The 12,955-nt window shown below is 35.1% G+C and overlaps 1 protein-coding gene and 1 non-coding gene across 5 annotated transcripts; both read left to right on the top strand.

The window, feature by feature from the left end:
• The first annotated feature begins 164 nt into the window (after positions 1-164).
• Positions 165-250, top strand: TRNAY-GUA (transfer RNA tyrosine (anticodon GUA)). The gene is given in 2 exon segments: positions 165-201; positions 215-250. It is a non-coding gene; the product is annotated as a tRNA-Tyr (tRNA).
• Positions 251-767: 517 nt separating this feature from the next.
• LOC105166581 (1-acyl-sn-glycerol-3-phosphate acyltransferase BAT2, chloroplastic) lies at positions 768-12,633 on the top strand. Of its 4 annotated transcripts, none has more exons than XR_016066438.1 (10): positions 768-1,322; positions 1,611-1,708; positions 1,825-1,890; positions 7,257-7,300; positions 8,205-8,274; positions 10,398-10,595; positions 10,685-11,091; positions 11,257-11,358; positions 11,836-12,122; positions 12,355-12,633. XR_016066438.1 is itself a non-coding variant. In XM_011085979.3 (9 exons), exons 1-9 carry the CDS (start codon positions 907-909, stop codon positions 12,049-12,051), a joined length of 1,617 nt encoding a protein of 538 aa, XP_011084281.3. In that variant the 5' UTR covers positions 769-906; the 3' UTR covers positions 12,052-12,353. The 4 variants fall into 4 exon arrangements, 2 of the variants coding, with proteins under 2 accessions (XP_088738903.1, XP_011084281.3); XR_016066437.1 differs by having other exon boundaries at positions 12,339-12,633; XM_011085979.3 differs by lacking the exon at positions 12,355-12,633 and having other exon boundaries at positions 769-1,322; positions 11,836-12,353.
• The last annotated feature ends 322 nt before the right edge of the window (positions 12,634-12,955 follow it).

Below are 12,955 nucleotides of genomic sequence, written 5' to 3'. Positions count from 1 at the left end.
GTTACAGAGTGCAAAGCACCTCAAGTATGATTGATATGGGATTAATGCCTATATATCATCTAAATTAGAAACATGATTTCATAAAAAATTGGATGATAGTGACTGTCAACAATTTTTATTTTGTTTTCGGCTATATATTATATACACACGTAGGCTTAACAAAACCGGCCTTAGCTCAGTTGGTAGAGCGGAGGACTGTAGTGTGCCCATAGCAATCCTTAGGTCGCTGGTTCGAATCCGGCAGGCCGGATTTTTATGTTTTTCTAAAATTGCTTCATGCGACTTCAGCTATCTATTTTCAACATAAACACGTTTAATGCACATCTGAACTACTAAGCGAAAACGGAATAAATTAGATTGTACAATTTGAACCTCAGATGCTCACTGTGTTCATTTTGATGAGATTATTTGAATGTTTCGAAATTTAAATTGATTTTTCATATTTTTTTGTATTTCTACTTATTATTTTTGAAGCTAAATAATACATATTCAATTGAGATAAATTGATTATAAACGCGTGAAAGACGATGATCACTAACAAAATGATAGGTAATTCAAGATAATCTAATATGTCAAATCGGGATTACGGACAATGTATAATTATGACAGATAATTGTATTTTTTTATCATTAATAAATTTTTAAATTTATTTATGGAATGTAATTAATAAATTTTTTTTTAATTATTAATTCTCCAATTCCGCCAAGAGTCGTTTCGAGGCAATCGCGACTTGAATCCAACAAAACTGAAAATTCCATTAGTTACTGGCAGATATGTTGGCACTGCACGCACTTGATATTCCAAGCAGCCTCCAATACGCTCCCCATTGCATTTACTTATCTAAACCCCTCGGAGCTCCCTCCCAAAACCCACATCCGTTTTCCCGTTTCTCGGTTCACCCCTAAAATGGCTGGCTCAATCGCCCAATCGGTCCTAACCGTTCGATCAACCGGAGCCACCGCCTCCCTCCTCCTCCACAAAAGGTCCACTGTCTCCAAACCTCCGCCACTCCCTGGTCTCGCTCGAATCCCGAATTCTACAACTCGCTCTGTTACACCCGCATTGTCCCACGCGGTCCGCTTCAGTTCTTCTACCAGAATCAACCAGGTCCGGTGCCGAGTCAACAGGTCGGGCTCCGCATACTCGCCGCTGAATTCCGAATCGAACTTCAGTGACCTTCCGCCCACCGAGATGGCGCCTCTCTTCCCGGGATGCGATTATGAGCGCTGGCTTGTACTGATGGATAAGCCTGGTGGTGAAGGGGCCACGAAACAGCAGATGATCGATTGTTATATTCAAACCCTAGCTAAAGTCGTCGGAAGGTTGATGTTATGATATTTCCTCTGCCTTTGAATTTTTTTTTATTAATATGCACAAATATGTATTTTATAAAGCCCAGACACAATCCTTTCAGAAAAACTAGCATTGGAACACTATATACGGCTGCTGAAATGAAAAGTGCGCAGGTCTAATGTGTTGGTATGAAATATGGTGCTATATAACAATGTTATTGGAAATGGCGAATACTGTGCTAATTTCTTGTTGCGCAATACATTCCCCCCCTTGTGTATTTGCTATAGTTTTAATGTGTGAGCTTGTGTTTTTTATAGTGAGGAGGAGGCGAAGAAGAGGATATACAATGTGTCTTCTGAGATGTACTTTGGGTTCGTGTGTGAGATTGATGAAGAGACTTCAAACAACCTTGAAGGTTGGTTTTGGATAGTTTCATAACGAGGACTTGCTTCTTTCATTGCTAACTAAACACCTATGTCTGATCGGGTTCTGTTTGTTTTTTGTTTTATATTGGCCCTTGGTTGTATACAGGTCTGCCTGGTGTTCTGTGTGTTCTTCCAGATTCTTATGTTGATCCTGAGAACAAGGATTGTGGAGGTAAATCTTCTTACACTGTACAAGTATCTAATCATCACCAACTGAATTTCATTGTGGTTTCATGTGCTGTCTGTGGATTGGCATGAGGTTGCTCCTTATAGTTAACATATGCACATATTCTGGAATCTTTATGTAACTAGAAATGTTAAACCTCTACTTGAGTTGAGAATATGAAGTTTAATATTCTTGCATAACTTGAAGCAAAAATAAATACATAAATAAACAGTAAGTGGTGTTCCCATTCAGATTGTTATTGTAAGGAATGCTTAAATAATGGGGGCATTATAAGTTATCTCACTCTAGCGCTAAAAACTCTTCAGCATGATTTCATTGACAAGCACTTTTCTCTATTGGTTTGAATTCTTTCAAGACAACTGTGTAGCAAGGCAAGGTGACTCTGAGCTGACCTTTGTTTATTAGCTACCTACAAGATTGACAATTCATGAGCAGTAGAGGATGTATGGCAACCTTGTTATCGAAGTAGAAGGTAATTTTTAATGTTTGGTAGATCAAAAACATTAAACCATACTAAAAGATCTCATCTATTATACGTCTAACTTATACACTCTAGACCTATTCTCAGTTAGACATACTTCCATTAACACGGATCTGATTCCAAATTTACCATCAAAGTAAGAGCCAAACCAAATCAATAATCTTTAGAGTGCTAGGAACTACTGAGAAGGACGGCAATGAGGCCAAAGCAAAATGTTCCACTAAGATGGGGCACTTGTGAATAGAACCCAAACTGATTGATCTCAATCATTACATATCTTGCATTATGTGCCAATAAATTCATCAAATGACTTAAAGTTCATCTTCCCAATAAACAAAGATTATTCAACAAAATAAACAAAAAGATTGGCAAAACATAAGCGCGCGTACACAAGAACACCTATACTTCAAAAACAATAACTCATTTTCCTTCATATTTCCCAAGAAAATCACAAAAAGATAAATTCAATCATATGAATGAATCACACAAAACACAAAACACAAAACCAGAAAGCGAGTAGAAAATGAGTTACCGGTCGACTAGAAAGTCCAATCGAAAGCCTTTGTCCTCGTTTGCTTGCACAATAAAAAATATGCCAAAGCACTAAATTTAAGAAATTTCATAAAAATAAACACACAATTGACGCACACAAGTTAACATATACACACATGCATAGACGGAGGGAGCAAGAGTGTAGGAGAGAGGAATTTACTTGGATGATGAATCGAAGAAGAAGATGGCGAACATGAATTGAGATAGGAATGACTAAAATTAAAAGATAGTTCCATTTTTCAATCAAAAATATTATATTTCTCTGTAGATTTGATGAATAGGGTTTTTAGTTTTGCTTACATTTTTCTATAGTCTATTGTGTAGGAGTAGTTTCTAAACTGTTCACTCCTTTGAGAATTGTGACCAACAAAACAAATGCAGTCTCATGTTCTAGCTTAAAAAGACACCTTTCAAGGATTTAAGTAAAAACTTCAAAGGAAATTCAAGCACATTTCGATTTTCTCTGAATTGGATGTTTATGAGGGAAACAGCCCAAGTGAATCCATGATGAGAGCCAACTGTCCACATCAATATTCAACAACACAATTGTCACCAAATAAGTCCTTCCGTTAGTCAAAATTCATTGAATTTACTAATATTTACCTTGATTGACTGATTACTGACTTATTGCAGGTCATATAATTTTTTTTGGATTAAATTACCCTTTTAACGGTGAAGATATACCTACTCACATGCATTAACACCTGAAGATATATGATGGTAATTTAGTCATAAAAGTATTTGATCTACAGTAAGTCAGTAATAAGTCAACCAAATGTTAATAAAGATTTTTTTTTCTTGTTTTTGTTAATATCAGCAAATTCGGTGAATTTTGACTAACGGAGGAGTTTATTTGTTAAATGAAAGAAGGCCTCAAGGGTGCTAGATATAATTTCACCAAATCTCAGGGAAGGAGAGCGTAAATATCCCTATATATTATTTTGTTACGCGGTGTGATGTGGATGGTTGCCATCTTTGTTTTGTTGGTCACAATTCTCAAAGGAGTGAACAGTTTAGAAACTGCTCCTACACAATAAAGTATAGAAAAATGTAAGCAAAATTGAAAACCCTATTCATCGAACTTATATAGAAATATAATATTTTCGATTGGAAAATAGAATTATCTTTTAATTTTAGCCATTCCTGTCTCGATTCATGTCCGCCTTCTTCTTCTTCGATTCATCATCCGAGTAAGTTCCTCTCTCCTACACTCTCGCTCCTTTTGTCTATGCATGTGTGTATATGTTTACCTGTGTGCGTGAATTGTGTGTTTATTTTTATGAAATTTTTTAAATTTAGTGTTTTGGCGTATTTCTGATTGTGCAGGCAAATGAGGACAAAGGCTTTTGATTGGACTTTCTAGTCGACCGGTAACTCATTTTCTACTCGGTTTCTGGTTTTGTGTTTTTTGTGATTCATTCATGTGATTGAATTTATCTTTTTGTGATTTTCTTGGGGAATATGAAGGAAAATGAGTTATTGTTTCTAAAGTATAGGTGTTCCTGTGTGCGCGCTTATGTTTTGCCAATTTTTTTGTTTATTTTGTTGAATAATCTTTGTTTCTTGGAAATATGAACTTTGAGTCGTTTGATGAATTTGTTGGCACATAATGCAAGATACGTAATGATTGAGATCAATCAGTTTGGGTTCTATTGACATGTGCCCCATCTTAGTTGAACATTTTGCTTTGGCCTCGGATATTTTTCACTAAGTTCATGTCAAATTACATCAAACTAGTCACAGGGCTCTAACTTATTTAATTGAATAGTTTACATCTTACAATGGGACCATAAAGTGGTCTGACTTGGGGGTGGATACAGCTTATGACAAAATCAAAAGTCTGCAATTGAATAGGTAAAAACCATGCACCCATCATAAGTTTAGCTGGGAATTAGCCATATGTTTCATTATGAAAATGTGAGAGGACTTTCCATTATGTGAACACTGTCGTTACCAGCATTATATTTCGTGTTATGAATTGGATATTATGACTGATGACTTAATTTAGCAAGTGTTACGGAGTAAAAGCCAAACACCACTGCTATATCACCAACACACAACTATTCACTCTAACAATTGTTACTGATTGCAGAAATATGATTTTCATGTTGGTTGGTTGTCATTACTCATTAAACTTAATAAAGACAGGTACTATCAATCATCCGGGTGTATTTTGCTATCCTATCTTCTAAGTCAATATGTTTTAATTAATATAATCAAAATGAACGCATAATCATCCTCAATAATAATTGTTTTATATGCATACTCTTCGAACAAAGGCATCAAAATATTGACACATACTACATTGAGAACAAATTGACACACTAGAATTTCTACTAAAATTATACACCAATTCATAACAACAGATGCAAAAAAAGTTTCCTCTATATTCTTGTACCATATAATTTTGCTTATTTCTTTCAAACTAAACAAGGATAAATCAGGTAAAACTTAGAACTGAGGGTTTTTTTTTTCCTTTTATTTGTAATTTCGGAGAGAACCTCACAACCAAGTCCTACTAACCATGAAATGCATAAAAAAAAAGCATTAAGAGAAGGGTTCCAGTGATAAACCTTGAAGATACAACAATTATTCTGGGGAAATGGGCAAGCTTGGTTGCCTTGGCATAATTTTCAAGAAGTGAGATTTTACCCCAACTCCGCTTATTTACTGTGATCATATTAGCTATTCAACACTCCTCACCCCACCACACCACCCAAAGAGGGGGGGGGGGGGAACCACTTTACTCTTTATAGCTTTAATGTAACATTCTGGCCAAGGTAAAACGGCTAGTTCAACATATTAACGAAAATATGCCCTACCAACACATATAGACTAGACTGGCACATATTTCATAGAGAAGCAATTGGAAACAATCAAATAAAGCTTCCAAAAAAGACACCACTTAGGGCATTGGGATAGTTTTTTACTGAGATGAAACTGATAGACTAAAGCACAAAATCTCAAGTATATCTTAATAAATGAAATTTTGAATCTCATCCAAAAGAAACTCATTGATCAATTAGAATTGAAAAATAATCACTAGTAGGAGTCTGCTGGGGATGTACATGAATAAGCACGGGGTTAGTGTGAACAACTAAAGCAGTCAATCAATGTTTGGAGTGAGAGCATGCCAATTCAAGAAAAAAGGGTCTGGAACTACATGAGAAGAGAAAGAAGTGGACAAGGAAAATTTTCATAGTCTTTCCAGAGGAGTGAATAATCTTGTATAATTCTTTTTCTATTAAGTTTCCATTCTTATAGGTTAAATGTAGTAAAGAAGCGTTTTCTAGTATTAAAATCTAATCCAGAAAATGCTCTAGCTTAAAAGGACACCTTTAAAGGATTTAAGTAAACACTTCAAAGGAAATTCACTCACTTTTTGACATTCTTTGAATTGGATGTTTATGAGGGAAGCAGCCCAAGTGAAATCCATAATGAGAAGCCAACGGTCCACATTAATATTCAGCAACACAATTGTCAACAAATAATTTTCTATGTTAGTCAAAATTCATTTTACTAATATTAATAAAAAAAAAACTGAATGAAAATTAATATATTTACTCTTGATTGATTGATTATCAACTTATTGCAGGTTAAATAATTTTTTTGGACTAAATTACCCTTTTAACGTTGAAGATATACCTCCTCACATGTATTAGCACCTGAAGACTTATGATGGTAATTTGGTCATAAAAGTATTTGATTTACAGTAAGTCAGTAATAAGTCAACCAAATGTTAATAAAGATTTTTTTTCTTGGTTTTTTTTATTAATGTCAACAAATTCAGTGAATTCTAACTAACGGAGGAGCTTATTTGTTAAATAAAAACAAAACTCAGGGGTGCTAGATATAATTTTTTAAACTACAAGAGGTTTATGTATAATTACATCAAATCCCAGGGAAGGGAATGTAAATATCCCTATATATTATTTTGTTACGCTGTGTGATGTGGATGGTTGCCATCTTTGTTTTGTTGGTCAAAATTCTCAAAGGAGCGAACAGATTAGAAACTGCTCCTATACAACAGAGTATAGAAAAATGTAAGCAAAATTGAAAACCCTATTCATCAAATTTGTAGAGAAATATAATATTTTCGACTGGAAAATTGAATTATCTTTTAATTTTAGTCATTCCCATCTCAATTCATGTTCGCCATCTTCTTCTTTGATTCATCATCCGAGTAAGTTCCTTTCTCCTACACTCTCCCTCTCTTTGTCTATGCATGTATGTATATGTGTACCTGTGTGCGTCAATTGTGTGTTTATTTTTATGAAGTTTCTTAAATTTAGGTTTTGGCGTATTTCTAATTGTGCAGGCATACAAGAACAAAGGCATTTGATTGGACTTTCTAGTCGACCGGTATTTTTCTACTCGTTTTCTGGTTTTGTGTTTTTTGTGATTCATTCATATGATTGAATTTATCTTTTTGTGATTTTCTTGGGGAATATGAGCGAAAATGAGTTATTGTTTCTGAAGTATAGGTGTTCTTGTGTGCGCGCGCTTATGTTTTGGGAATTTTTTTGTTTATTTTGTTGAATAATCTTTGTTTCTTGGGAGGATGAACTTTGTATTATTTGATGGATTTGTCGGCACATAGTGCAAGATATGTAATGATTGAGATCAATCAGTTTGGGTTCAATTGACAAGTGCCCCGTCTTAGTGGAACAATTTGCTTTGGCCTCATTGTCGTCCTTCTCAGTAGTTCCTAGCACTCTAAAGATTATTGATTTGGTTTGGCTCTTACTTTGATGGTAAATTTGAAATCAGATTTGTGTTAATGGAAGTATGTTTAACTGAGAATAGGTCTAGAGTGTATAAGTTGGATGTATAATAGATGAGATCTTTTAGTCTGGTTTATTAGCTCTAGAGGGCATCCCAGAGTCATATGATTGCCTAGTAGTTGAATTTTCTATTCTTTCCAGCATTTGGTGACAATTGTGTTGTTGAATATTGAATATTAACAAAAAGCAAAAAAATAAAATTATTAACATTTGGTTGACTTATTACTGACTTATTATAGATCAAAATTACTATAATATGTCATCAGGTGTTAATGCATGTGACGAGGGTATATCTTCACCATTAAAAGGGTAATTTAGTCCAAAAAAATAATTGGACCTGCAATAAGTCAGTAATCAATCAATCGAGGGTAAATATCAATTTTTATTCTGTATTTTTGTTAATATCAGTAAATTCAATGAATTTTGACTAACAGAGGGACTTATTTAGTGACAATTGTGTTGCTGAATATTGATGTGGACAGTTGGCTTCTCATGATGGATTTCACTTGGGCTGCTTCCCTCATAAACATCCAATTCAAAGAAAATCGAAATGTGAGTGAATTTCCTTTGAAGTGTTTACTTAAATCCTCGAAAAGTGTCTTTTTAAGCTGGAGCATGAGATTGCATTTTTTGGATTAGATTTTAATAATAGAAAATGTTTCCTTACTACATTTCACCTCTAAGAATGGAAACTTAATAGAAAAAGAATTGTACAAGATTATTCACTCTCTGGAAAGACTGAAAATTTTCCTTGTCCACTTCTTTCTTTTTCTCATGTAGTTCCGGACCCTTTTTTCTTGAATTGGCATGCTCTCACTCCAAACTTGATTGACTGCTTTAGATGTTCACACTAACCCTGTGCTTATTCATTTACATCCCCAACAGACTCCTACTAGTGATTATTTTTCAATTCTAATTGATCAGTGAGTTTCTTTTGGATGAGATTCAAAATTTCATTTATTAAGATATACTTGAGATTTTGTGCTTTAGTCTATCAGTTTCATCTCAGTAAAAAACTATCCCAATGCCCTAAGTGGTGTCTTTTTTGGAAGCTTTATTTGATTGTTTCCAATTGCTTCTCTATGAAATATGTGCCAGTCTAGTCTATATGTGTTGGTAGGGCATATTTTCGTTAATATGTTGAACTAGCCGTTTTACCTTGGCCAGAATGTTACATTAAAGCTATAAAGAGTAAAGTGGTTCCCCCCCCCCCCCTCTCTTTGGGTGGTGTGGTGGGGTGAGGAGTGTTGAATAGCTAATATGATCACAGTAAATAAGCGGAGTTGGGGTAAAATCTCACTTCTTGAAAATTATGCCAAGGCAACCAAGCTTGCTCATTTCCCCAGAATAATTGTTGTATCTTCAAGGTTTATCACTGGAACCCTTCTCTTAATGCTTTTTTTTTATGCATTTCATGGTTAGTAGGACTTGGTTGTGAGGTTCTCTCCGAAATTACAAATAAAAGGAAAAAAAAAACCCTCAGTTCTAAGTTTTACCTGATTTATCCTTGTTTAGTTTGAAAGAAATAAGCAAAATTATATGGTACAAGAATATAGAGGAAACTTTTTTTGCATCTGTTGTTATGAATTGGTGTATAATTTTAGTAGAAATTCTAGTGTGTCAATTTGTTCTCAATGTAGTATGTGTCAATATTTTGATGCCTTTGTTCGAAGAGTATGCATATAAAACAATTATTATTGAGGATGATTATGCGTTCATTTTGATTATATTAATTAAAACATATTGACTTAGAAGATAGGATAGCAAAATACACCCGGATGATTGATAGTACCTGTCTTTATTAAGTTTAATGAGTAATGACAACCAACCAACATGAAAATCATATTTCTGCAATCAGTAACAATTGTTAGAGTGAATAGTTGTGTGTTGGTGATATAGCAGTGGTGTTTGGCTTTTACTCCGTAACACTTGCTAAATTAAGTCATCAGTCATAATATCCAATTCATAACACGAAATATAATGCTGGTAACGACAGTGTTCACATAATGGAAAGTCCTCACATTTTCACAATGAAACATATGGCTAATTCCCAGTTAAACTTATGGTGGGTGCATGTTTTTTACCTATTCAATTGGGTGACTTCAGATTTTTTCATATGCTGTATTCACCCCCAAGTCAAACCACATGGTCCCATTGTAATATGTAAACTATTCAATTAAATAAGTTAGAGCCCTGAGATTAGTTTGATGTAATTTGACATGCACGTAGTGAACAAGATCTGAGGCCAAACTCAATGTATTACCTCAAGATGAATATTTCTAAGAGTGAGAACAGAAGGAGGAGATGAAATCAAACTATCCCCAATCTAGTTGACATTGTATATTTCCCTTGAATTGCATGTGTATTGACTCTTATATGGTTATATCCACTTTGTCATGAAAATCTCTTATGTGTAAGAATTTGATAGTTCCGTATCAGCACAAACTTCTAATGTACCACCTTACTGAGACCAATTTTATTATCATTGTACAAGATTATGAGGGTAATCAGATTCACTTTGCTGGTAACTATATCCGACTTTTCTGCATCTCTCTTGTTAAGTATCATCCATCTAACCTTCTTTCCAGCCGGTCAGTGGGGACTGTGTATATACTAGTTGATGATTGCTCCAAAAAAATATTAATTGGTCTGCATTTCCCTTTTTGCTCATGTAGATGGTCTTCCACATGAAACAGTATTTGGTTCAAGAACGCATCAATATCCAACCCTGGGCTCCTCTAACCATAAAGGGGAGTTCTGTGGAACATTTAATGGATCTGGTTCTTGTAGAAGAGGAAAATTTTCAAGAGATGTAGTTGTGAGGTCCGAGCTTACAAGTGCTGGGTCTACTGGAGCTTCATATCCATTGTTAGGTATGCTACTTGTCTGACACCCTTCTATTTCTGGTAGAATTTTTAGCCTTGCTATTCTCACCACTTATTCATTTTAAGATTTATTTCAGAAATTTGGTTGAATTCAAAGGTCAGAGGAATTTGCTTTTACGCTGTAACTGCTTGTGCTGCCATCATTTTGTTCGTGCCTATGCTTCTAGAGCATCCATTTGTGCTCATGTTCGACCGCTATCGTAGACAAGCCCATTATCTGGTTGCCAAAACCTGGGCATTTCTGACAGTTGCTCCCTTTGTCAAGATTGAGTATGAGGGACTGGAGAATCTGCCTCCAACAAATACCCCGGCTGTATATGTGGCCAATCACCAAAGCTTTTTAGACATATATACTCTTCTAACTCTTGGAAGAAGCTTCAAATTCATCAGTAAGACTTCAATTTTTCTTTATCCAATTATTGGGTGGGCCATGTTTCTCCTGGGAGTAATTCCTCTAAAGCGCATGGACAGCAGAAGTCAATTGGTACTTGGTTCTTCTTCATAATGTTTACTTCATATTATAGGAAACTGTTTTTCTCCCATACAATCCCGATTATAGATTAAGGAATAGGATTCAACTCTTTAATATTGTTGAAGAACTTTATGTGCTTTTCAGCTGTCTTATTTTTGTTGCCTACTTCGGATGTAGGACTGCCTTAAGCAATGCATGGCTCTGATCAAGAAGGGGGCATCAGTTTTCTTCTTCCCAGAGGGCACTCGGAGTAAAGATGGAAAATTAGGTCCTTTTAAGGTAGGATTTATTTCCCATCTTAGTTGTCATCTATTGTTGTAACTCAAATCGAGTGTTGACCTGATATTGCTAAAAGGTGGGGTTTCTCCATTCTGTAAAGGCTTCTTTTTCTCAAGGAATTCAGATGGGAATCAGTTCGAAATCGTTGGGAATTATTAGGATAATTGAAAGAATGTTTGGAAGTCCAAATTGAAATATATTAAATTTGAAATTTTGACATTTCATTTCTCTTAAAAACAGATTTTACCAAAACGATCCTTTCGTTGTGATTCCTTAAGATTCACCTCGTATGGGCATACAGGCAGGGAAGATAACCATATCAGTAACTGTTGCCTGTATGAGTTCTCCAAAGTCTAAACATCACACTGCCATCCATTCTTGATCTGTTCTCATCATCATATATGATCTAATATGTGTATTCACTCTTAACATTATCTGACAAGTCATATTCTGCTTGCGTGGCTGATTATTTTGTAGAAAGGTGCATTTAGCGTCGCAGCAAAGACCGGGGTACCTGTTATCCCAATTACCCTCATTGGGACTGGTGAAATCATGCCTGCCGGAATGGAAGGAAGATTAAATCCAGGATCGGTGAAAGTTATCATTCATCCATCTCTAGTGGGAAATAAGCCAGACGCACTTTGCAATGAGGCTAGGAATATTATTGCGCAAGATCTTATTCATCAAAGCTAGCTGGTCAAGACCATAGAGTTTTAGTGCATGTCGTTCTACAATCCAGAATTTTTCAGAGCATTAGATAAGAGGTATTTGCTTACACCCCTGATTTCTCTTTGGTTCCAGAGTTTTGTTTTAGTTTTTCTTTTCACTGACGCAAAAGTGCAAAGCAATAATAAGTTCACTTCATGCTGAATATTCTTTGCTAGCATAGATTTTTGTGTGAATTCAACTTGGTTCGGTAGCTATCTCCTTAATCTGTAAAAACAGTTACCCCAGTGCCATAATGTAGTTGTGGTCCAAAGGTTTTGATTGTTGCAGTATGCTTTGTTGGATGTACACTGATATCCCAAGACAGCAACTTCCTATAAAGTTCCTGATCCGAAGAGAAACCCAGGACGGCAGTGGAGAAACATATTCGCTATATTTTTCCTATCTTTTAGTTGTTTCAGACATAATCGAAACATCACGAATCATGTTGACCTAAGTTTTTGCATTCTCTTTGCATTTCTCCCTTGCTGAAAATTTTCAAAAGTATACATATTCACTTATAGATTTTTCTCTTTGTAAGAATTAAAAATAAATCAAACAGTTTTCGTATGTCTCTGTATGACTATTATTATTTGAATTATTTTTTTATACTTTTATTATTAGAAAAGAAGAAGGAAGTTTTATGTTCTTGATGATAAAAGAACAGAAAATAAATACAAGCAGTTTGTGGCCAAGAAAAGAAACCAAAAAGTGGCCTCAACGTCGACCTAACGACTGTAACAGAGTATAAAACCAATTGGTACAGATCAAGTTGAGTGGATTGTCCATTTTGCAAGGGCTTGCGCATTTGAGCTCCCATGTCTATGCAGAAGAACTCTGCCTAGGACATTTGTGGTCCAACACAACATTTAGAGATAATTATGTTTATGTT

Source organism: Sesamum indicum, linkage group LG7, assembly GCF_026168435.1.
Source record: "Sesamum indicum cultivar Baizhima isolate 11 linkage group LG7, ASM2616843v1, whole genome shotgun sequence".
NCBI classification, from domain to species: Eukaryota; Viridiplantae; Streptophyta; class Magnoliopsida; order Lamiales; family Pedaliaceae; genus Sesamum; species Sesamum indicum.
This window is presented reverse-complemented; position numbering and strand designations above follow the sequence as displayed.

Excerpts from the sequence above, each read along its gene's own strand:
- LOC105166581 (XM_011085979.3), top strand. The coding sequence starts at position 907 with ATGGCTGGCTCAATCGCCCAATCGGTCCTAACCGTTCGATCAACCGGA. Across the intron at positions 1,709-1,824 it reads GACTTCAAACAACCTTGAAG|GTCTGCCTGGTGTTCTGTGT; the intron begins GTTGGTTTTGGA and ends GGTTGTATACAG. Across the intron at positions 1,891-7,256 it reads TGAGAACAAGGATTGTGGAG|GCATACAAGAACAAAGGCAT; the intron begins GTAAATCTTCTT and ends CTAATTGTGCAG.